The following is a 22,193-nucleotide window of genomic DNA, read 5'->3' on the forward strand; positions in this document are numbered from 1 at the left end:
ATAGCTCTAAGTTTTTCTTGCCCTCAACATGAGCCAGCTAAATTTCTGTCTGAGATAATTCGAGCTGAGATAATGAAATGTTCTTATAAAAACATTGAATGCTAAAGTTTAATCACGAAATAATACATGAATGAAATTTGCAAAATATTTTGATTTCAACTCAACTCTCAGCATAAGTCATATCAGAGTTCTCTTAAAGCTCTAATTGTGGCAAGAGCAGAAAAACTTTTATCTATATAGTATCTTTGCTCAATTTTATTTGAACTCTTTATGCCTTGTATCTATACAGAACAAAAATTTGTTTTTAATGTAGTTTTGTTTCTAATAACTAAAGTTCTATTCATATTCAGATTTTTATTAAAAATTTTTTTTGATTGGAATTGATATACCTTATTACTGATTGAAAGCAAAGCTAGTACCTGGATTCTCTAACCAATTTCTCATTCTCTAACATACCCCAATTAGTAAAAACTCTTCTAGAGCAAATTCAGTTTTCTTTTTAGTTATTATTATATAAGTAAAATTCAGTTTTTATTGCAAAATACAAAGTAAAAATATGAAAATTGCTCAGTTTTTCTTAATCGTTTTTGTTTTAATCATCGAAAATGAATTCGTTACGAGCACACAGATATTTACCTACTAAACATAAAATGAACTAAAAACAAGTAGAAGCGGTTGTAACTCGGGTAACTCGTTTTCATAGTGTTTTGAATTTATTTTTATTTTATTTTTATATATTTTTGGGGTCGATCATTGATTTGTTTTAGGTCAGCCAAACTCTATAAGTAAACACTCTCTCTCTTTCTCTTTCTCTCTCTCTCTCTCTCTCTCTCTCTTTCGCTGCAAAACCGCTGTAGTTTTACTTTTGTAATTTTATTGGTTTTTTTTTAGGTTTTAGGTTCATTATTTTAATTAAATTACATGAACTTCAAAATATTATTATTATTATAAAATAGATAGGAGATGTGTAGTGTTATGTATTTATAATGTATAACCTATACGAACTCTCGCAAGCTCTGAAAAAAATTTAAATTATAAAAGTTTCTCTCAAGCAAATATTCAATTCAATCTCAAGATCTTCTTCTTCTTCTACATTTTCATTTTCTGCATACTGATGGCTGTTCTTATTGCCTTTTTCATAAATTATAAAATGTTTCTGCTGGGACTGTGTTTGTGTGTGTTTCAGTGTGGGTGTGTATGTGTATTTGTGTGGGTGTGGTGTGTGTGTGTGGGGGGTGGATCAGTGAGATTGATCTATTCGGTGATCGTTCTTGTTGTCTCCTGAATGTACACCTGAGAGCCGGGCACAGTGGAGGTGGTGACGAATGTGCGGTGCTTGGCGCGGATCAGATTCAAATTGGATTCGGCAACATCGGCACGATCCTCGGCCGCCTCCAGTTCGCGCTGGAAACGGCGGACACGGGTGGTCGTCTGCTGGGAGACGCCCTCCTGCTCGCACAGCTGGCGTCTGTAGATGTTGATCTTGGCAGTGGTCTTGTCCAGCGCATCCTGCAGCAAGATGATGTTCTTCTGGTCCTCCTCGCACTGTACCATCACCTCCTTGACGGTGCGCTCCTTCTTGCGCAAGATCTTGATGGTCTCGGCATGACGGCGCTTCTCCTCCTCCAGCTCCAGTTCCAGATCACGAATGCGTGCCTCCAGTTTGCTGATGATGCGCTTGCTACCGGCAACGGCGTTCAGCTCAACTTCCTCCAGGCGAATGGACAAGTTCTGTGCGGAAGATAACGATATACATATATAGTAAGAGAATATTTAAGAGTTTTCGTCTGGCGCCTACCTTGACTTCGACTTCCAAAGACTTCTTGATGGTCTCCAGCTTGACGCAGCGCTCCTGCTCCTCATGCACCTGCTCGACGACATGCTTCAGCTCGACCTGGATCTTCTGGTAGCGCTCGTCGCTGATGCGCAGCTCCTTGGACACCTCCTCGTAGTCGGAAGCGACAACGCTCAATTCCTGTTCCAGCTTCGACTTGAGCGACACCAGGTTCACGTTGGCGCTGGTCAGCTCGTTGATGCGTGTGTTGGCCTCCTCGTACTGGATCTCCACGGTGCGCTTGGCACGGTTGGCGCTATCCAGATGCGAGCGCACCTCCTCCAGCTCGCCATTGAGGCCGGCCAGACGGCGCTGGGCAACGCCGTACTGATCGAGGGTGGCCTGCAGCTGGCGCTGAACATCTTCGTAGTGGGCCTGGAGTTCGGTCAGCTGCAGCGACTGCTTCTTGATCACCTTCTGCAGATCAATGTTGGTCTTGTTGGCCACATCCAGGGACATCTCCAGCTCGGTGATCTGGATCTGCAGCTTCTTCTTGATGCGTGTCACCTCGGTCTTCAGCCGGGTCTCGGCCTCAACGACGCGAGCATTCAGCTGCTCGATCTCAATGCTGGTCTGCTTGCTAAGGAAGTCATATAGAACAGCAATTGCACAATAGAGTTACATATCAATTCATTCATTTAGTTGGTCTCTGTTTGGAAGTTGCCCCCAGAAAAGTCGCTTAAGTTTAACTTAAAGCCGTCACCTCGACGTCGCTTTCATTCGCTTGCTTCAGTCTGCGCTTTATTTTTGGCCCCAATGCTCTGACCCACAAAATTGAATTTTTCTCAACACTCAGCATTCAGCGTTCAGTGTTCAGCTCGCTGGCCGATGTTTTGTGGCATTGTCAAAAATCGCATTGTTCGGCGAAAATTTTTAAATTTATTTATACGCTTGATAAAGACATCGAACTTGTCACAAATAGCGCGTTTACATGCCTAGCATTGCTGCCTGAGTGCCCCATCGTGGGGTACACAGAATCTGCCACTCGCATCATGCGTCTAATTTTAGGCGTAGGTGAATTCTACTTTGGTTTATACTAACATACATATATTTAAATATACATGCATACATCTATTTAAAATCGGCTTGCAAATGCATTTGCTATGTCGCTGAGGGCTGCCAACTAATTGCAATCAAACTGTTGATTCATCTAATAAGGTTTAGTATACGACTAGGAGCTGTAGATCATATTAAGTGAACTGAGAGCTGTAGGTCTTAAGTGAGCTTATTTCTACTGGCCTAAGAACTGTAGATCTACATTAAGCTCTAGTTTATACTTTTGTAGTAGCTTAAAATATATATTATAATTTATGAATGAACTGAATTTATTATGAACTGTACATTTGTATCATTTGAATAGCTCTCAGTTGAGCTAAATCTATTAACAAACTATTTATAGATACTCTTCAGACAATGATTGAGTCTTGAAGAACTCTTTTTAAACGCTCAATGTGTCATAATCGCAATTTCAGCTCTCACTTCAGCTTTTATGCTTTCAATTCTAAAAGTTCTTTGGCTTGAGACAAAGTTAAAGAATCTTAGATCTTTTAGTTCATATGTAAATCATATATCTAATATCTCTATTATAAATGAATATATGCCTATATATCTATATATTATACTTTTTCTATATTTCTATATTCAGCATTTTACTAATTAGCTATATTCTTATCAGCTATGTATTAAGTTTAGTCCATTATAATATTATGTTATCTATATCACCTAATGAATGTACATGTATACCAAAGCTACAAGCATGATCTTAGACTCACTCTTGGGTTATCTTTACATAGCCCTTCAATCAAAATAACATTAACATTGTCAGCTTTATATCTTGCCAGCTGTTATCCAAGCTCTAACTGTCATATCTATAAATGCTTCATAAAATACTCTCTAAGTACCTCTCCACAGTTCTTAAATAATTTTCATTTCTACTAAAACCAATTTATATTTAACTTTTCAGTTTCATGTGATCCCACCTCCTGCCACCTTTGCTACGCATCAATAGTTCATCATCTTTATTTTGCTGTCTTTATTTATATTCTCTGCTCATTTTTCTCGCTGTGTACTAGCCCATTTCTTAGTTACTTAATCTATGTGTGCTCATTGTTGTCGCTTTGCCAAGGTATTTAGCTTGAGTTTCGCTTGCAAACGTAAGTATTTTTTCATTTTAATTTTAATTCTTTTTCATTTCTTTCTTCTTTTTTTTTGTTTGCCTCATTTTGCAATGTTTATTGTCTACGCAGAAATGTGATGAATTTTTTTTCTTTTCATTTATATATACATTTTATTTATTTTTCTGGCTTTTTGCTGTCATGCACATCAATTTTTAGTGCGAGAAAAACAAAGTGAGATATTCGTTCGTGAAGGACACGTCAAACAATGGCCAAACACTTTGCCAAACGCAGCCAACAGAAATACCTGAAAGGTATTTCAACATGTGTGTGGGTGGGATTAGTTTAATGGATCTTACACTAAGTGAATTATAAAGTGCACAAAATGTGTCTATATGAAATGCAGATGTATAGAACACTATAATGCCAAGACAATTTCATTTGGGCTTGGAAATCTAATTGAAAGAGCCAGCAGTTGGCAAATGTCTGATCTGATGGAATCTGCATATGTCAACTGTCTAATTGGATTGAAGTGAACCCAATTGGGAACATATGATAATCATATGTTACAAAGTCAGATATTTTCTTGCTGAACTGCTTATATCATGTATTAAATTCATATAAATGGGAGTCTAATAAGAAATTCTGATTCTGATTCATATACACAATTTCAGTTGGAATCAATGAATATGAGATTCTTGTTTAGCCTCAACAGCTGTTTATAGAATGAAGTTTGGTATGATTTGTATATAGAATGAGTGAGTCTAGTTAAAATTTTTATTTCCCATCTATTCAGCTTAAGGGCTCTTCTTACTTCTTCATATGAACCCCATCAAAAAAACTCTATGACGATTCTCTGCCAATACATATTATCCAATATTTGCTCAATCGTTCATAGATTTAAAAATTCTCAATTCCCATTTACTCATCGGATTGTGACAATTATGATGGTCAGCTGCAAATGGCATTAGCCAAATAGTCTGCGTTGCATTGCAATTAGCCAAGACGAAAATTTGTGGCAGAAAATAATTTCGACACGAGCAAGAAACAATGGACACAATGCCAGAGTTGATCATCGGCGAACGCAGAAAACATTAGACCATAATTCAAGCCAAAAAGCCAAGGGAAATAAGCGAAAAGAAGCGTCTAGAAACGAAAATAAATTTTGTTGCAAAAACCAGACAACATCGTCCCAAGTGAGAGAGAGATATACGATTTGTGTGGGCATTAGAAAAAGAACAAATTATAGAAGAAAATTGAGCTAAACGTTCAAAAAGAAAAATAAAAAATGAAAAGAAAATATTCGCATTTATTCAGAAATTTGTCTGGGGCAGAATCTCAATTGAAATTCACCCGAGATTCGTTCGTAGCAAACTTATTAATGATGCGAAATTTATGAGATGCTGAGATGCAGGATTTGTATGGTTGGACTAGAGACTAGATCAGGTCGTTTGTTATTTAGTGGAATTTATGTGGGCTCTATTTGGGGCTTGGGGCTTTGGGACTTGGGAATTTAGTGCTGCCAATAGACATAGGTATAGTCCTTGAGCTTGGGATGTGTGCGCATCACTTTGCGACAGATCCAACACTTATCCTCTATACCGCACCTGCTATCCGCATAGAATTCGACGGTGCGCTGATTGAGGGTCGACAGCTGACGCTTGACATTGTGCAGCGAGGAGGAGACACGATGGTCGAGCTTGTCGACCAGGCGCTCGTCCATCAGCTCCATGTGCACGGCATGGGCACGTAACGAACCGCCGCCGGTTCCATCGAACGGTGAGGTGGAACGAGCACGAGACGCGGCACGACTCGAACGAATCATGGTTTGGGCTATATAGTCCTCCTCCTCCTTTTTGGCACTTTTGATATTGCGCTCCGATTCGGAGAGCAGCGCCTGGGCGATGGCACTGGCGGACTTGCCGCGTATCGAACGCTTGAAATCGTCGGACATTTTATCGTATTCGTTATCTAGCTCGATTTTTCGTATGCGCTGCAATATCTTTAACGTATCGCGCTTGATTAAATCCTCGAGCTCTTCCTGACGGCGACGACGACGCTGGCGCGATCTCTCAACGACTGTGTCCGGTTCAATGTGCTTGGCCACACGCGTTGCGTCGACGAGCTTCTGCACACTGAACGGCGATCGTTTCTGCGCCCGAAAGCTAAGCAGAATTTCATCAGCCCTCGCGGCGCAGGTGCGCGATAGGCGCACGATCTCATCGGCATTATACTGCCGGACGGCGTTCGAGGAGCGATACTGCTTGAGGCCCCGCTCGCTCACCCACGGCAGATGCGGCTGCTGCACTTTCAGCCCTTTTGCCTTAGCATCCAAATAGTCCAGCATTGGCTGATAGAAATTCATCGTATAGCCATAATTATCATCGTATGTGGTGCCATGACGGAAGCGCGATGGACGCTGCTTCAAGGCGAGCGACATTTTAGCTTATATCAAAGGCAGGCAAATGGGAGATTCAACTAGGGAGTATGGATTAGGAAGAGAGAGTTGATGGATGATGCGTTTGCTTTGCTACTTAGTGTATAAATATCTCTTATTAAAGGTAGTAAAGGAATATGGCCAGTCGCTTTGTCGCTTTGTCGCTGCTGCTGCTTTTGGCTTCCTCAGTTTTGGCAACAGTCGCTGCTGCTGCTGCTGCTGCGGCTCTGCTGCGCCTCTGCTGCCTCGCAAATAAATTTTCAAATTTGTCGAAATCTATAAAAAGATTGCAATTTCTTGTTCAGCTGTTGTTGCGGCAAAAAGGTATCAACATAATGACGACAATGTACGTGCAAAACATCATCATTATCATCATCATGAGCATCGCTGGCGTTGGCAGTCAATGTTTTTTCTTGGTGCTTTTCTCGGGCTATGATTGATCCATTTTGGCAGCCAGCGCATAGACTATGACAAAATGTCACACACTTTTTACGCAATAGCCGAACTTTGGGTGATCAGTCAAAGCCAGCAAAACACCTGCCAAGCTCAACAAATGCTTCACAGAGATCCAGACTCACCTACCTAGCTGGCACTCGACCAGTCCTAGGACTGGCTAACTTTACGTCCGGCAGCTCTCACTCGGACACTAAGTACTTCCGATTATGTAATCACAACAACTGCGCAATTTTCTGTTGAAAATTTCTTTGATTTTTGATGATTAAAGAAAGCGAGGTCTTTGTGTACCTCATTCGGGTTGCTTTTCGTATGCGAACCAACTTCGACTTCAAGCGGCTGGACAGGACTTAAGGATCTGGCAGCGGTCTGTGACGAGAAACTAATGCCGTTGCTTTGGGCGCGACTATTGAATTCGTACTGACTGGCTAAATGGGTCAATTTGATATCAATTGTTGGCAACGGCTAGCCGACGATTGCAAATCAATCGATTGACTTGCATTGACTGCATTGAATCGAATCACTTCCGTTTTGGCAGAGCTAGCCGCAAGGTTTGTGCCAGCGGCGTCGTTCACAGAGGCAACTTCCCCAGGGGGCGAGACGATCGAACCCATTGAATGTATAGGTGGTTAGCACACTTACCGAATAGCCTCAATCTCCTCATCCTTCTCGGACAGACGACGCTCGGCGTCGTGACGGTATTGGTTGAAGTCAGCGGACAGACGCTGTCCACGCTGTTCCTCAGCCTTGCGGCCCTATAGAGTAGATGGTCATTGAGAGGATCAGTAATATATTGTGGTAGAAGATAAAGTTCCTCGAGTACTTACAGCCTCGGCTTCCTTGTAGGCAGAGGTCAGCTCATCACGCTCGTTCTCCAAGCGACGTAGCTCCAGTTCCAGCTCGTGCAGACGACGGTTCAGCTCGTTAATGACGCTCTTGGCCTCATGCAGATCATCTAGTGGAGGGAAGGGGAAAAGTTCAATTGGCTGAGCACTTCAAGTAGATCTGCTGCGCTTCCACTTACCGCCCAGCTTCTTGTTCTCGCGGCCCAGCTGACCGTTGGCATCCTTGACCTTGTCCAGCTCGTGGACGGTGCGCTGCAGATCGGCTTGCTTGTTCTTCAGATCGCGCTGGCTGGTCTCGTACAGTACGATGGTTTCATCCAGACGGCTCTTCAGTTCGACATTGTGCTTCTCGAGGGTGTTGACGGCCTTCTGCAGTTCGCGGCAGCTGTTGTTGGACTTCTCCAGATCGATGATGAGCACCTCAACTTCGCTGGCCAGGCGGGTCTTGGTCTTCTCCAGATTGTTGACCTTGACAATGAGGGTTTCGATATGCTCCTCCAGTTCGGTGATGCGCACTTGGTACTTGCGACGAATCTCCTCAACCTCTTCGGCACGGGCTGCCACTTCGGCATTCCATTTGTTTTGCCACGAAGTGGCATCGGCATTGGCCTTGACCAACTGACGTTCCAAGTCAATGCGCGCCTCAGACTCTTCCTCGAGTTGAGAACGAGTTGAATCCAAATCGATCTCAACCTGATGCAGCGAAGATTCGAGCATTGAGCGACGACGGTCTTCGTCTTCCAGGCGGCGGCGTGCATCTTCCAGCTGGGAGATGACTTGGCTCTTGGAAAACGAGACTGTGTCCAATTGAACTTTGAGATCTTGGACGTCCTTGATCAGCTCAATGTTTTCCTGCGAGAGGCGAGATTTGTGCGAAGTGATATCGATGACGGTGCGATTCAGTTCCTCGATCTTCACATTCAGCTCAGAGATGGAGACTTCCAATTTCTGGATATGTTTCTCCGATACGATTTTCTCCTTGTTGTAGGATTCGATTTGGGAGAGCAGCTCGTAGACTTCGGCCTGGAATTTGGCCTTGTCCTTTTCGGCTCTGTAAGCATTCGATCAAATTTTGTTTGTTTTCGTGTTCAATACTAGCTCAGTTCGCTGAAACTGTCAATACTTAGGCATGGTTTTGTGAGATCGGCATTGGTGATCGACCAAGCTGTGATTTCTTTATATTTATGTATATAGATATTGATTGCATTTAGCGCATAGCCAAGCTGAAAATGTTTTGCTAGGAGCAAGCTAAGGCAGAGATCGGTCCAAGCTCACAGAAAGAACGTGACGCTCGAAAGCTTTTGCTAGTCGATCGATAAAAGCGATCTGTGGCCGTTTTGCCAATTGTTGGCAGGCGAAAGCACAGGCTGGAGCCAAAGCTTTTGCTAGCAACATGTACAGAAAGCTTTTCGATCGACATGCAAAAGCTCTGGAAAGGTTTAAGGTTAAGTGCATGTGCCTGGAAGCAAGCTATTTTAATTTCAATAAAATAATTCGATTTTATAGTAGTTGAAGAAATTCCAAACATTTTTCACTTTTCGCTTGTGAGGAGGAGGCTGGGGCATTTGTTTAAATAATTAGATTAATTAGCAGAAAAACATATATGTACATACATACATATATTGAGGATATATGTACATATGTACATATATATGTATATTGACCAGCTACAAGTTGCAAAAGCGAAAAACGTATCGAATTTCCATAAAATTCAATTGGACGAAAAGAGACAGCAACAACAACAATCATCACATTTTGAATATGATTCAATCAAAGACATATTTGGATCGGGCGTTGGTGCAAATGAGAGAGCAATAACAACAACAACAACAACAACGAAAACAACAACGACAACAACGAAACAAGAGCAATGCGGCTCTCTTCTACTTAACGCTCAAGAATGTAGATGAAAATTAAAAATTTTGTTCTTCTAAAAATAAATGCCGAAATATGCGCTACTCTTCTAAGTTGTTGTAGTAGTAGTGGTTGTAGTTGTTGTTGTTGTTTTTGCTGTTGATGTTGCTGTGGAATAACATATGGTTGCGTGCGTGCGGAAAACGTTGAAAACTTTTCTTCTATTTCTCAATTCGTTCAGTTCTCAAAAAAAGCTTCCTTTAAGCTTCGCGACGAGCGAGCGAGAAAACTGCTTTGTCTGTGGTCGAAAACTGCGCAAACTCGGGCGCACCTCAGCTACTAGAAGAAGAAGAGGAAGAAGCAGCAGCAGCAACATTTGATGTGGATATTCCGAATTTTGGTATACCTGAGCACAACGAACTGTTTAGTTAAGCCCATAAGGGCTAACTGGCTTAGCCAGAAGGGATTAAAAAGCAGTTGACATTACGCATACGCCGCATGCGCCGCTTTGACTTTGATCGTGCGACAGCCTTGAATTTGATTTGATTTTGAAATACGAAAATTCCTTTGCAATTTATTTTTGGATATTTGATTTGGAAATATGAGTAGCGAAAGCAAAAGCAAAAAAAAAATCTCTCTGTGTCAGTGTGTGTGTGTTTGAGTATATATTTTTTTTTGCTTTTGCTTATTTTACATTCGTCTGAGAAATTTGTGTCAATAGAACTTGCAAGCGATGCAAGTTGGAATATTTTCCGTAGCGGCTTTTGCGGCTTTCAGCTTTTCTGCTTGTCATGGCATTTTGATGAATTGTTTATGATCTGATTTCAGTTTTGGTGTCAGCGGGGCAAGCAAGGTTGCTGCTGCTGCTGCTGTTATTGTTGTTGTTGTTGTTTGGTATTTAACATATTACTATTGTGAGAGACATTGAAGAGTCAGCGCCAGCTGATGGCACTTCATCAAACACAGCATCAGAACGATAAACAATCAAACATGGATAGATGTACGTATGTATATGCAATGTTTATGTATGGCCAAAACAAGGTCAAAGCATGAGAGAATGAGGTCGTTAAAGATGAAGTGCATATGCATGTACATGTGTGGTTGCATGTGTGTGTGTGTTTGTGTTTGTGTTTGCCTACCTAGCCTTATTTTTCGTTAGGATTTCAATTTGTTCCTGGAAATCCGAAATAATTTCGTTGTGCTTTTTCTTCAAAAGCGTGGCGGTCTCCTCCGATTCAAGATGAACATCCTCAAGCAGCTTGCGCAGCTTCAACAGCTCAGCATCGCGCTTGCGATTGGCTTCAAACTGCAATGGAGAAGCGTGCTCTAGAGTAGAGTTATTATGGTATATATATGTATATGCTCAACTCACTTGATGTTCAGCACCACCCTCAGCTTCCTCGAGACGCTCGGACATCTGTATGACCTGAACGCTGAGGTCGGCTTTCTCGCGCTCGATCTGCAAAGAGGTAAGAGGATTTATGGATATATATTAATCTATATTTATATCATTATATCATTTTTTAATGCGCTATAATATGTGACTTATTGTGTAATTGATTTGGACATAATTTATAGACACACCTTTCATAATGTTTCATAATTTTCTCTCTCTCTTTCTATATTTCCCTGATTTTTTCATAATTTTCTTTGCATCTATTTCTGATGGCATTTTCAGCCATCCCACACGCAGTGCACAGACCATGATGCATTGCAGCTAATTCAAACGGCCCATAAAATATATAAATCAAATTAATCAGTCAAAAATAATTATGCGCATGTAACACCCAAAATAACAATGGCAAAATGCCAACAGATCGCCAGAGGTAAGCGAGCAACTACCTATAACTGAGTGCAGATATGGATATATCTATATATTATATATATGCATGCTTATACCTATCTATCTATATATATATATACATTGCATTTCCAAATAAAAATTGCATGAAGGAATTTTTATTAGATGCTATTCAGTCGAACTCTAAATATATTTCCAAAAATGAAAGACAAGAAAAACAAAAACGTTCCTTTGCGCTGACCCAATTTAAGATCTGCAAATTTGCGAATAGTTTGCATCTGCTTCTTCTTGGTAATTAAAAAGAATTTTATATATTTTCAGTGTTTTTCTCGGGCAAAACGAAATTGGGTGCTGTCAGATGCAATTTCGTATAGCTGGACGGGCGGATGAGCGCATTTTTTTCATTGGCGAAAAACTTTTGAAAATAATTTTCGTTGCTTTTAGCTGAAACTCAAATAGAATTTCCAGGTGTTTCCAGCTAAGGTAAAAACTAAAGTTATATAGTTTTTCTTTTGCTTTAAACAAAGTGTGTGTATAATGGTGTTTTTTTTTTTTATTATAATAACAAAAAGAAGGCTGGCCAAAGGCCACGTAAGTACAAACGTAAATCCATTTGCGCCATATGTATCTTGTAGATACTTTTGCCGCATAGATACATTTGCATGTGTGTGTATGTGTGTGTGGCAGACTCTGTCTGTGCTGTGAAAACTTTTAATGTGCAAGAAAATTATTTAATTTTCCCACACATTTAAAGGCAACACACATACACACACAGACGCACATACACACTCATATATGAAGGCAGCCCACATAGAAAAATGTTCAGCTGTGCCAGCGAATTTTCTTTTGGTTTTGCTGATGAGCAGGATGATGATCATCATCATGCTCATGATTATCATGTTTTTGTGGCTACTTTATTTTCTATTCTTTTTGTTGTTGTTGTTGCTGCTGCTGTGGCTCATATTTTTGTTGTTTTGCTTCAAGTTAATCATTGCTTATGTATTGAATGTCGTGCGCTAATTTTAGCCATTTTGTTCCATATTGTGAGTGTGTGAGTGAGTGAGAGTATGTGTTGAAGTATGTGTGTAGGCTTGCTGATCCATAAAGCAAAAGTAATTAAAATTATTTCCACAAAATATATGCATAGAGAGAGACAAAGAGTGACAGAGAGAGAGAGAGTGAGAGATATTTACAAATACTTTTGCCCTGGCCATGCCTCTGTCTCTGGCCCTGCCTTTGCCTTTGCCTTTGCCTCGGCCAGGCCGGGCCGGGCGCATTTTCTAAATTTGTAAAGACCCAAACAGGAACAGACTAGGTGTCCAACAACCAAAACAACAACAACAACAACAAGAACGCGTCGCCTGCAACTGAATGAAGTGCGCGCGGCAAATGCAAAAATGCAAAGTTAGAAAAGAGCGAAAGGCGAAAAGCGAAAAGCAAAATGCAATTGCATTTGCTTTTGCTTCTGCCTTTGCAAAGACAGACAAACACACACGACACGAGGCAAAAGCAAATAAAAACCATTTATCAAATGTTATAGAGCCAAGCAGCGATTGAAGTTCAATGCACATCATTATCATTCGGTTCGACGCACAAAACTCTCGAAGGGTAATTTATTCTTAGCCTCTCTCTAAGTGCAACAATTTGTGGTTCTATTCTATTGTTTTTGCCCGCTTTTCTATTTTGACGTCTCTTTTTTCTACTTTTGTTTTCTCTGCCTTTGCTTTTCCACATATTTTGCTGTTTTTAGGGTGACATTTGCGCAGAGCGACAAAAGTGAAATTTCATTTGCATGGCGCTTGCTCGACGCAACAAGGAATTTCCAACTTGCCGCCTTCCAAAGCAGGTGAGAACTGTCCCAATAGACAGTTGTTGTTGTTTTAAGTATTCTATCTTAACTTATGTCTAGCTTATACTAACTGTAGTTAGTAAACCACACTTACCCTTTGGCGCAGCTCACGTTCAACTTCAAGATCATCTTGGAGCAAACGGATCTTATCCTGCAAGAAAATTCATATTTTGTATTCAGTTTTAGCTTCAATTTTTATATTCAATATTTTTCAGCAATTTTTTCTTGAAATATTTTCACACCAATTTTCAGAGTTTTTCGCACAAAATTTAAGTATATATATGTATTTTTTTTATCGCATTTTTCAATGTGTATCTCGAGGTGCTTGTTACATAATTTTCACCGACGCATATATATATGTATGTATAGGTATGTATATCTAGATATTTTTGTTCGCACGAATTTTATTTTTCCACGGCACAGTCACACACACACACAGATACATACATATGCATACTCAGATACACATTTGTACATATCTTAGATAGATTTCGCAGTCACAGATACTTTTCAACTTTTCGAGATACTTTTGCGAGTTTTATTGCACATTTGAATTTTTTCTTTTTTTTTCAGATTTTTGTTAACAGTTGTCTTCCTGGTTTGTTGCCTCGATCCTTACCTCCAAGCGGGAGAGCGAGCTCATGTCGGTAATGTATTCGATGTTCACATCGGCCGCACCGGGTCCGGTGGATGTGGCCCGGTAGGAGTATTTCGAGGAGCGTACAGCTTGCGATGACGACATTTTATGTCAGATTTTCCAAAATTGCGCTAATCGAGATATTTGATTTAGATGCGTTACGCGCTTCTTTCAATTCAATGGATTGATTTTTGGTTGCTTCAAATGAAAATCTCTACAGCACCGCACGCAGTTGTGTAGTTGTCACCGAGTCACCGAATAAATTCGTAATTAACGTCGGAGTAAGGCTGGTGATCTACTGAACAAGAGATCCCGTTGTCGTTCGAATAAAGAGTATTTCGTTTATTTGGTCGCGGGTCGCTAGTGAATTCGTCTATTTCAACGAATCCGAACAGCTTTGGCCGCTCGGCTCGACGATTTTCTAATTTTCTGCTCGTTTCTTTTTTCGTTTTTTTTTTTTTTTTTCTGAGTGTGCTTTTTGCTCGACGCGCTTATTTTCGTCAGTATTTTCCTTTGAGTGAAACTCTGTCGAGTGAGTTTTTCCTCCTCTGTTCTATGCGCGTGTTAATTGCTCAGTTGTGTGGAAAATTCTTTGATTTTGAATTTTCTTTTCGGGTTTTTTGTTTTTGATTTTGTTTTTTTGGCTGCCTGCCGCCCGAGTGTGAACGCATTTTCACGTCAGTTGGCGGAGCAACCAAAATAAACTCCAATGTTGTTTTTGTTCTCTTATTTTTGCTTACCTGTAATTAGCCGATGTCATACACACACACGCGCACACCTTTCCCCGTGCACATGTGTGAGTGCGTGTGTTTGGGCTTTGCGGCTTTCATTTTGTGTATCTGCCTTTCCAATTCTGTGCTTCCTACATGATAGAAATATCGAACAAATTCTTTTATTTTATTTATATATATATATATATTTATATTTTTAAAATTCTCTTTAAGTTTATATATACAGTTTGTTTTTCTAGTTGGAACCTACAGGTGAAATACTAATTTATATATATACAAAACTAATATAGACAAATGAATATATTTATATTTAGATAGTTATATACTTTTTCAATAAATCAGAATATTTTGCAAATATAAAAACAGTGTATATGTATATGTATTTTATTTATTCCCTTAAAATATTTTTAAAAATTTTTCATACCCAATTAATTATTAATTCATATTGTACAATAATTTTTTATTTAGTTTTTTTTTTTTTTAATTCCTATAATTTTATAACATTTTTATTTTATATTTTACATTCTCTGATTTTATTTGTATTTTTATTTTTATTTTTTAGAAATTTGATTGTTCCTATATTATATATTTATTGGTTTAATTTACAGTAAGCTTTCTTTGTTTTTACTTGCATGCATGAATTTTGTATCACACATTTCATCTACTATTAATAAATTTCGACATTTCTTTTTTTTTAATTTGAACTTTTTCATTTGCAAAATTTCTATTCTTTTATTGCAAGGTCTGCTAAAAAACATTTGGCAGCTGATACATTATTTTGTGTGCTTATAAATATTAGATAAAAAACACAAGTACAAAGTTTTATTGACTGAATAATACTCGTTCATAGTTAACCGACAAATGTTAAATATACGATATATGTAATACGATATACGATATTGCGGTTAGTTATTACTACGATGTAAGAAATTTATTCTATACGATATATGTATGTTAATATGTATATGTATGTATGATGTATGATGTAAGATGTAAGATGTAAGATGTAAGATGTAAGATGTAAGATGTAAGATGTAAGATGTAAGATGTAAGATGTAAGATGTAAGATGTAAGATGTAAGATGTAAGATGTAAGATGTAAGATGTAAGATGTAAGATGTAAGATGTATGATGTATGATGTATGATGTATGATGTATGATGTATGATGTAAGATGTATGATGTATGATGTATGATGTATGATGTATGATGTATGATGTATGATGTATGATGTATGATGTATGATGTTTGATGTATGATGTATGATGTATGATGTATGATGTATGATGTATGATGTATGATGAATACATATGATATATATATGATATATTGCGGCTACTATGTATACTTGACGATGTACGACACACGATAAATCATATATGAACTACTACATACAATGTGCGATATACGATATAGAGAGATTTAGAGAGGAGCTCCGCTGATCTACGAATCTCCACTTCTTCTTCATTAGAGTTCGACTTATTTGTGTCGCATACAAATTCAACCAATACGCTCCCATCATCACTCTGCGAGCGGGTATAAGACATGCTGGCATGCTCGCATTGAGCGAATCCTTGGCCATGCTATGCGATCTGTTTGGTCTGGCTCATTAGCTGCTTTTATTGGCCAATATGGCCGAGCAGACAACTGGCTGTCATATTTACAATTGTTATTTAATGGGCAGCCGACAAGATATAGATAATGCACAGATTTATCTATATGTGAATCTAATAGCTACATATATCTTTAGCTATAGCTAGTTCGAGCGACTCGTTGGTTGGCTCAGTTTTCCAAAAAAAGCTTTTCTTTTGAGTTGAATTCGAATTCGACTCAATAAGCAAACTCTCACACCTGTGCAAAGTGTGCTACACACACACGCACGCACGCACACACACACGCTATACTTAAGAATGATTTTTCGCTTATTTTTAGCACTTGAATTTAGCGTTATTTTCAAATATGTTTTTTTTCCTCCCCCTTTTCGCCTTTGCTCATAATCATCTACATTTTCCACACACATTTCACCTGAGTGTATAGATACACAGCAGCAGAGGCCATATAGATACGACTATACTCACATACAAGATGTATGTATGTATTTAGGTATGTGTGTATGTATGTGTGTATATAGAGTTGGCTGGCCATTTCGTATCTTCTAGATACTTAGTGCTGGCCATAATTTTATTTATTTTATGCATGTGTATATACTTTTCTGGGCTCTCGAATAATATTTAAGATTTTGTGCGCTTGCCACATTTTGGAATGTGTAATAATTTAAAAATAACATGGCGAATATGTAGCAAAGCACTAGAAAAAACAAAAAAAGATAAATAACTCAGCTAAATATAGCTGAGTGCTTTATCAAAAAAACTAAAATATTGAGGTGAGAATAACGTGAATTTTGAAGGAAATTGCAGGTAAATACAATAAGTTTTGATAGCGCACACCTGTCTTCGAGTATCCGGCTCATTGCTCAGCATTTTACAGATGCGCTGAGGTCAGTGCTGAGCAGGAGAGCCGATGCAGCAGCAGCAGTAGCAATAGCAGGAGCTGAGGTGTGCAGGAGGTGGAGTGACAGCAGGAGGAGTAGAGGGGGCGTAGCTGTCTCCTCACTCACACTCACACTCACTCGCTTGATCTTCTTTGTGTTTCATGTTTCGTGAGCTACGACAAAATTGGGTCAAAATTGTTATGATCACACACACACACACACACGCACAGGCACGCCTGCTATGCAGTTATATATAGCGAACAGCTTCTATGAGGTGTTTTCCTGATTTATATTGTGTGTGTGTGTGTGTGTGTGTGCGTGAGTGTGTGTGCCCATTTGACGAGTGCTGCACCGCGCTTCGCTTTTATATGCTATTTATTTTTCGACTTTCGACTTTTCGCATGGCTCACTTGAAGTCTCACTCACTCACCTCGGCTGCCGCACCAAGATCACACTTGGGGCATGCCCCATCGAGCCCCATCGTGTGCTAAGTGCCAGCCAACTACCAGCTAACCAGCTCAGCTCAAGTGAGGGGGCGTGCTCCACTCGAAATTCCAACAGAGTTGCCATAAATAAACGCCACTTAATGCATTTGGGAAAACAAACAAAGAGCATTTTCCCAAACGCACCTTAATGCATTTTCCCATTTTCGCGAACAATTTGTTTTGCTCTTCTCTCTCTCTCAGCGTTGACAACTTCAAATCAAAATTCTAGATGATTCACATGCATATAGATACATATGTCGTCTATACAATATATATATACTTATGTCTATATATTTGTTTATTTGATTTTTCAACACATTGTGACGTGTGCCCTGCCAAGGCGAAAGCCTGTGAGTCACTTGCCTGTTTAGTCGTGTCTATATGGCTCAGATACTATATGGTTTAGTGGCTTGGTATAAATATCTAATGTCTATGTGGGTGCTGCTGCTGCTGCTGCTGCTACAAACTTGGCCAAAAGCACATGAAAATGCAATAAACAGCGTTAATTGAAAATTTGTGTATAAATAAATTCGATTTTGTAATTTCAATTTCTTGTATATGATATGATCGATCTTATTGATACATAAAAATATTATAATAAATTTTAAAATGATGTGTACAATAATTACAGAATAAATAGTAAAGTTAATCAAACTCATGATGGAGTCTGCAAAAGTCATCATTGCACAATCTTCAAGCACCTGCTCACACCTGAGCATTGTAGGTGATTTCCCTTAAATAATCTCACCTGCTATCTCAGGTTTTGTAAATTTTTGTATATAATAATCAATCCACAAAAATTTTAGCTCCTGCTGAGACAGCCGAAACAACAACAAGACGAACGTCTCACCAAAGAAATTTCATCTTTTCAGCTCATAAATGTGTATAAAAATTATTTAACTTATGTAAACATTCTATTTTGCTATCTACCTGCGAAGCTGCATGTTTTTCTACACTAAATAAAAAATATATTTATGAAAGTCTATATTTCGCTATATCTCTCTAATTCTATATTTATATAATATCTGTCGGATCGATTTTGTATCTCAGCTGCACACATGTTGGATTATAAATTATATTTTTATGCAATTCGAATTTTCTTTAGCGCTGCACACATTTTCGGACAGCCTGATTAATCATCAAAACATATTTGCGATTGTCAGCGATAAATGCAATGGGAATTTAATTAATGTCAGCGGATTGCATTTTTTCTCTGTCGATTTGAATCAAAATGCAAAAAACTTGCCCAAAGAGTTTGATTTTATTTTTATTTGTTTGCCTTTCTTTTTTTTCGATTGGACATTAGCTTTTGCGTCATTGGATTCTTAAATAGACTATGGCATATAAATTTGGATTTGCATTGCTATAGAATAGGCAGGATACATATCGTATATGTCTGAATCTGTCTGTTTATAAATAGGCAAATCGAATGAATCTTTTGTTTATTTATGCTATAAAAAGCTATTCCAAAAATAGCCATTAGAAATGATTGCTTAATCAAATAGAGAATTATATTGCTCATTTGAATATATATATTATTTTATATTTATTTAGTGTATTTCAAATTCGGTGTTTTGGCGCATTTATTTTATATTTATTTTCATAAGCTTTAGCTCTACAGCTTTAGCAAAGACACAAACCAGCGCCGCTGTCGGCTCACAGCTAAGACAGCAGCCCAACGCAGTTCAAGCATTGACACATAGGTGGCGCTGTGCGTGGCAGCAAGATATTTTGACGTAGCAAAACGATCTTTATTATCTAAGAAATCTGATATCTTTGTAAACATGCATCTTTCTTATAATTAACATGTTCTACTAATAATTTTAATTGCATAAGCACAACAATTTGATATATTTAACTTATGTTAAGTGAAGAAAAACTCAATTAGATTGGTCAAACGTCGCATGCTCACATAGTTGACCAGCACCACGTACGCATAGCAGGTGTAAATGTAGGCCCACCACTGAAAGTGCAACGGATCCTTGGCCCAACGGCCACCGCCAGCCATCAGGCCGCCCAGTCCGTTGGGCTGCAGCACATGGGCATGGTGCCGTTCGGTGAGCAGGCGGCGAAACACGGCGCCGCTCAGGTAGACAACGCTCAGCAGCAGAATGAGGCGACGCAGGTGAATCAGGAGCAGCACCATCGCCAACTGTTAGTGGGCACATTTGTAAATATATATATAGAAAGATCTGTTACTGTCTAATTTACTTAGGATTTTCTCATTCTTTATCTGGCACGCACTTTTCCACACTTGAGATTTTTTTTCGCAATTTCCTCGCCCAGTTGCGTCTGAATCTCGCAATTTTATTTATAATTTTCACGTTCGTTTCAACTTGTTCTTTTCGCTTTGCTTTGTTTTCGTCGCAATTTTCTGATTTCGCTGCTGGCAACGCCTGGGCAAAACTTTTCTTGAATAAATTTTTGTGGCTAAATTTAAACAAAAGTTTGTCAAGCTTTTGGCGGCATATTTGAGGTGCAAAAAAAGCTACTTAAAATAAATCAAAATAATGCACAGAAGTTTGCCCATTAAATCTTTAGGCAGCCAAAGATCTAAAACTCTTTTTTACTGCTCGCCATAAATTTCGAATGCGAATCGAATCCACTTGAGGAAGGGCCATAAGCATAACAAACTTGAAACGCTTCAAATGCCTTTCAGCAGCCTGGTTCATCGCATCAACAAAGAATCGAATAGAATAGAATAGAATAGAGAATAGCATAAACTAGCCATGACTATGTTGCGTATACTTAATGCGTATGCGCAATATTTGAGGCGAGGCACTTCAGCTCCAGCGCACGGCTAACCTTGAACAAATCCAAACAAATTAGACGTCGTCCATTGCAACACAGTGCGTGAGGCTGGTTAAGAACAATATTTAAATTAAATATTGGCACACAGAAGCAGTGGAGGCAGCCGCCAAATGCCATGAAAGATGAAAATGTTGCAATGCCCCACAAGAAAAAAAAAAAAAAGCTGTAAAACCGAATGAAATGTTTGTAGTCCACAAAGAAGAGGAAGATCAAGAAGACTACGTAAATAAAGCAAAGCAGAGCAGAGAGAAGCAAACAAATAAATGGTATTAACTGCATTTCTCGATTTTCATTTATTATTTTTAGCAGTGACACGGATAAATGGAACAATCGACACGCGGCGTTTTATCGGCTAAAAGCCAAAGAGATTTACTCGACCCGCTTCACAATGTGGCACCACCACCGAGTGAGGCAAGACAAAGGCGAAAACAACAACAACAACAGCAACAAGATGAACTGATGGAGCAGCAGCAGCTCTGACTTTTGATGGAATTTAACTAGGTTAAATGCAGTTTGATCTTTGATGACTCTGAATTTCTATGATATTGTGCTATCGATTGGCATAACAGAAATCTAAATCAAATTGGAGAGAATATTTGAAAAGAATATAAACAAGTAAGCAATCTCTAATAGAGACTGCTCGACTGCGAGATTCTCTAAACGCTTTTTACAAATTTGGTTGGCAGAGTGTGGATTTAGGGTGTGGGGATAAATTGTAACAAAATCCGAAATTCTATGAAATAAACACGCCTCTATGCTTAAAATTTAGATACTGCAGTAAATATAATTTTATAAGCAATAATTTTTAATCGATACTAAATGAGCGTGAGTAGTTATCGATTTTTGGAAACAAACTCGATATGCGCACAGTGTATACGGAATTACCAAAAAGAAATTTTAGTTTCTAGTTTTCATATCTTCAGAGATCGACGCATTCAAGAATATGGCCACACGAACAAAAGGACGGACGAATAGATAAACAGAGCTAAGTCGACTTCATTCGTCACCCTTATCAATCATATACATATATAGTTTATGGGTTCTGTCACGCCTCCTTCAGCCTCTTACAAAGATTTTTTCGTTATTCTGTCTATCTGATTTCCCATTTTCCATAGGTTTAGGGTATAGAACGGAGTTTTTTTGAATGCGAACTCATCTGTTCTCAGTATTTCAAACTGCAAAATTGTACAAGCAATGTTACGTCTCTCTATCATTCACCTGTTCTACCTGAAGTTTTCTCAGGCCTCAATCAAATTTGTTTGCCGGCGACAACAACTCCGAGTGTCATTCGGCTGCATTCTGCAGCATTAGTAAAAATGTTACGACATAATATACAACTTGGGGCAACAATTTGATGGTGTTTTATGGGCAGGCAAACAAATTGCTGCAATGCCTCACTCGATGCATCCGATGCAGCCACGCCCCTTCGCCGCCTCACACCCGCCGCGCTATTAGTTTTATTAACTTGTGCGTTGGGTCGCTTGATTGCATAATCTGTTTGCTGTTTGGCTAAGGCCAAGCATAAATTACAAATTCAAAATCGTAGAAATGATTGAAAGGCCTGCCCCTGCCCATTTGTCCCCTCCCCACTCCACCGATCATCTACCAGCCGGCAGATCCCCATGGCCAACAGCTCCCGTTTTCCTCTAGCTTTCCCAGTTCCCAGTTTTCCCCAGTTGCATCTCGATTGCCCACTGGCTGCTCCCGTGGATTGCCGGGTCTGACTTTTATGGCTGTCGGTGTATTTTTTATGGCCTACCCAAAATTCATTTCTCGTTTTGAGGCAAACGATTTTTTTTTCTCGATTTTTTTTTTTTTTTTTTTAATACTTGCTTGCGATTTGAAGCGGGTAT

General features: G+C 39.1%; 2 protein-coding genes across 5 annotated transcripts; both read right to left on the bottom strand.

Annotated features, from left to right (window-relative positions):
• Positions 1–567: 567 nt before the first annotated feature.
• LOC6581678 (paramyosin, long form) lies at positions 568–14,174 on the bottom strand. Of its 3 annotated transcripts, XM_002007364.4 has the most exons (9): positions 13,807–14,174; positions 13,282–13,338; positions 10,910–10,996; positions 10,677–10,843; positions 7,863–8,734; positions 7,666–7,793; positions 7,481–7,593; positions 1,799–2,414; positions 568–1,731 (listed from the first exon to the last, which is right to left on the bottom strand). In XM_002007364.4, the coding sequence occupies exons 1-9, from the start codon at positions 13,927–13,929 to the stop codon at positions 1,255–1,257; spliced, it is 2,640 nt and encodes an 879-aa protein (XP_002007400.1). In that variant the 5' UTR covers positions 13,930–14,174; the 3' UTR covers positions 568–1,254. The 3 variants fall into 3 exon arrangements, with proteins under 3 accessions (XP_002007400.1, XP_015017472.1, XP_015017471.1); XM_015161986.3 differs by lacking the exons at positions 7,481–7,593; positions 7,666–7,793; positions 7,863–8,734; ... (2 more) ...; positions 13,282–13,338; positions 13,807–14,174 and adding exons at positions 5,556–6,661; positions 6,968–7,074; positions 7,130–7,263; XM_015161985.3 differs by lacking the exons at positions 7,481–7,593; positions 7,666–7,793; positions 7,863–8,734; ... (2 more) ...; positions 13,282–13,338; positions 13,807–14,174 and adding exons at positions 5,556–6,661; positions 6,964–7,074; positions 7,130–7,263.
• A 5,187-nt stretch (positions 14,175–19,361) lies between these two features.
• LOC6581679 lies at positions 19,362–19,902 on the bottom strand. 2 transcript variants are annotated; one of them, XM_002007365.4, is made up of 2 exons: positions 19,774–19,902; positions 19,362–19,681 (listed from the first exon to the last, which is right to left on the bottom strand). In XM_002007365.4, the coding sequence occupies exon 2, from the start codon at positions 19,673–19,675 to the stop codon at positions 19,394–19,396; it is 282 nt and encodes a 93-aa protein (XP_002007401.1). In that variant the 5' UTR covers positions 19,676–19,681; positions 19,774–19,902; the 3' UTR covers positions 19,362–19,393. The 2 variants fall into 2 exon arrangements, with proteins under 2 accessions (XP_002007401.1, XP_032587235.1); XM_032731344.2 differs by having other exon boundaries at positions 19,741–19,899.
• Between the last annotated feature and the right edge of the window lie 2,291 nt (positions 19,903–22,193).

Source organism: Drosophila mojavensis, unplaced genomic scaffold, assembly GCF_018153725.1.
Source record: "Drosophila mojavensis isolate 15081-1352.22 unplaced genomic scaffold, ASM1815372v1 contig_74, whole genome shotgun sequence".
In the NCBI taxonomy this organism is placed as follows: Eukaryota; Metazoa; Arthropoda; class Insecta; order Diptera; family Drosophilidae; genus Drosophila; species Drosophila mojavensis.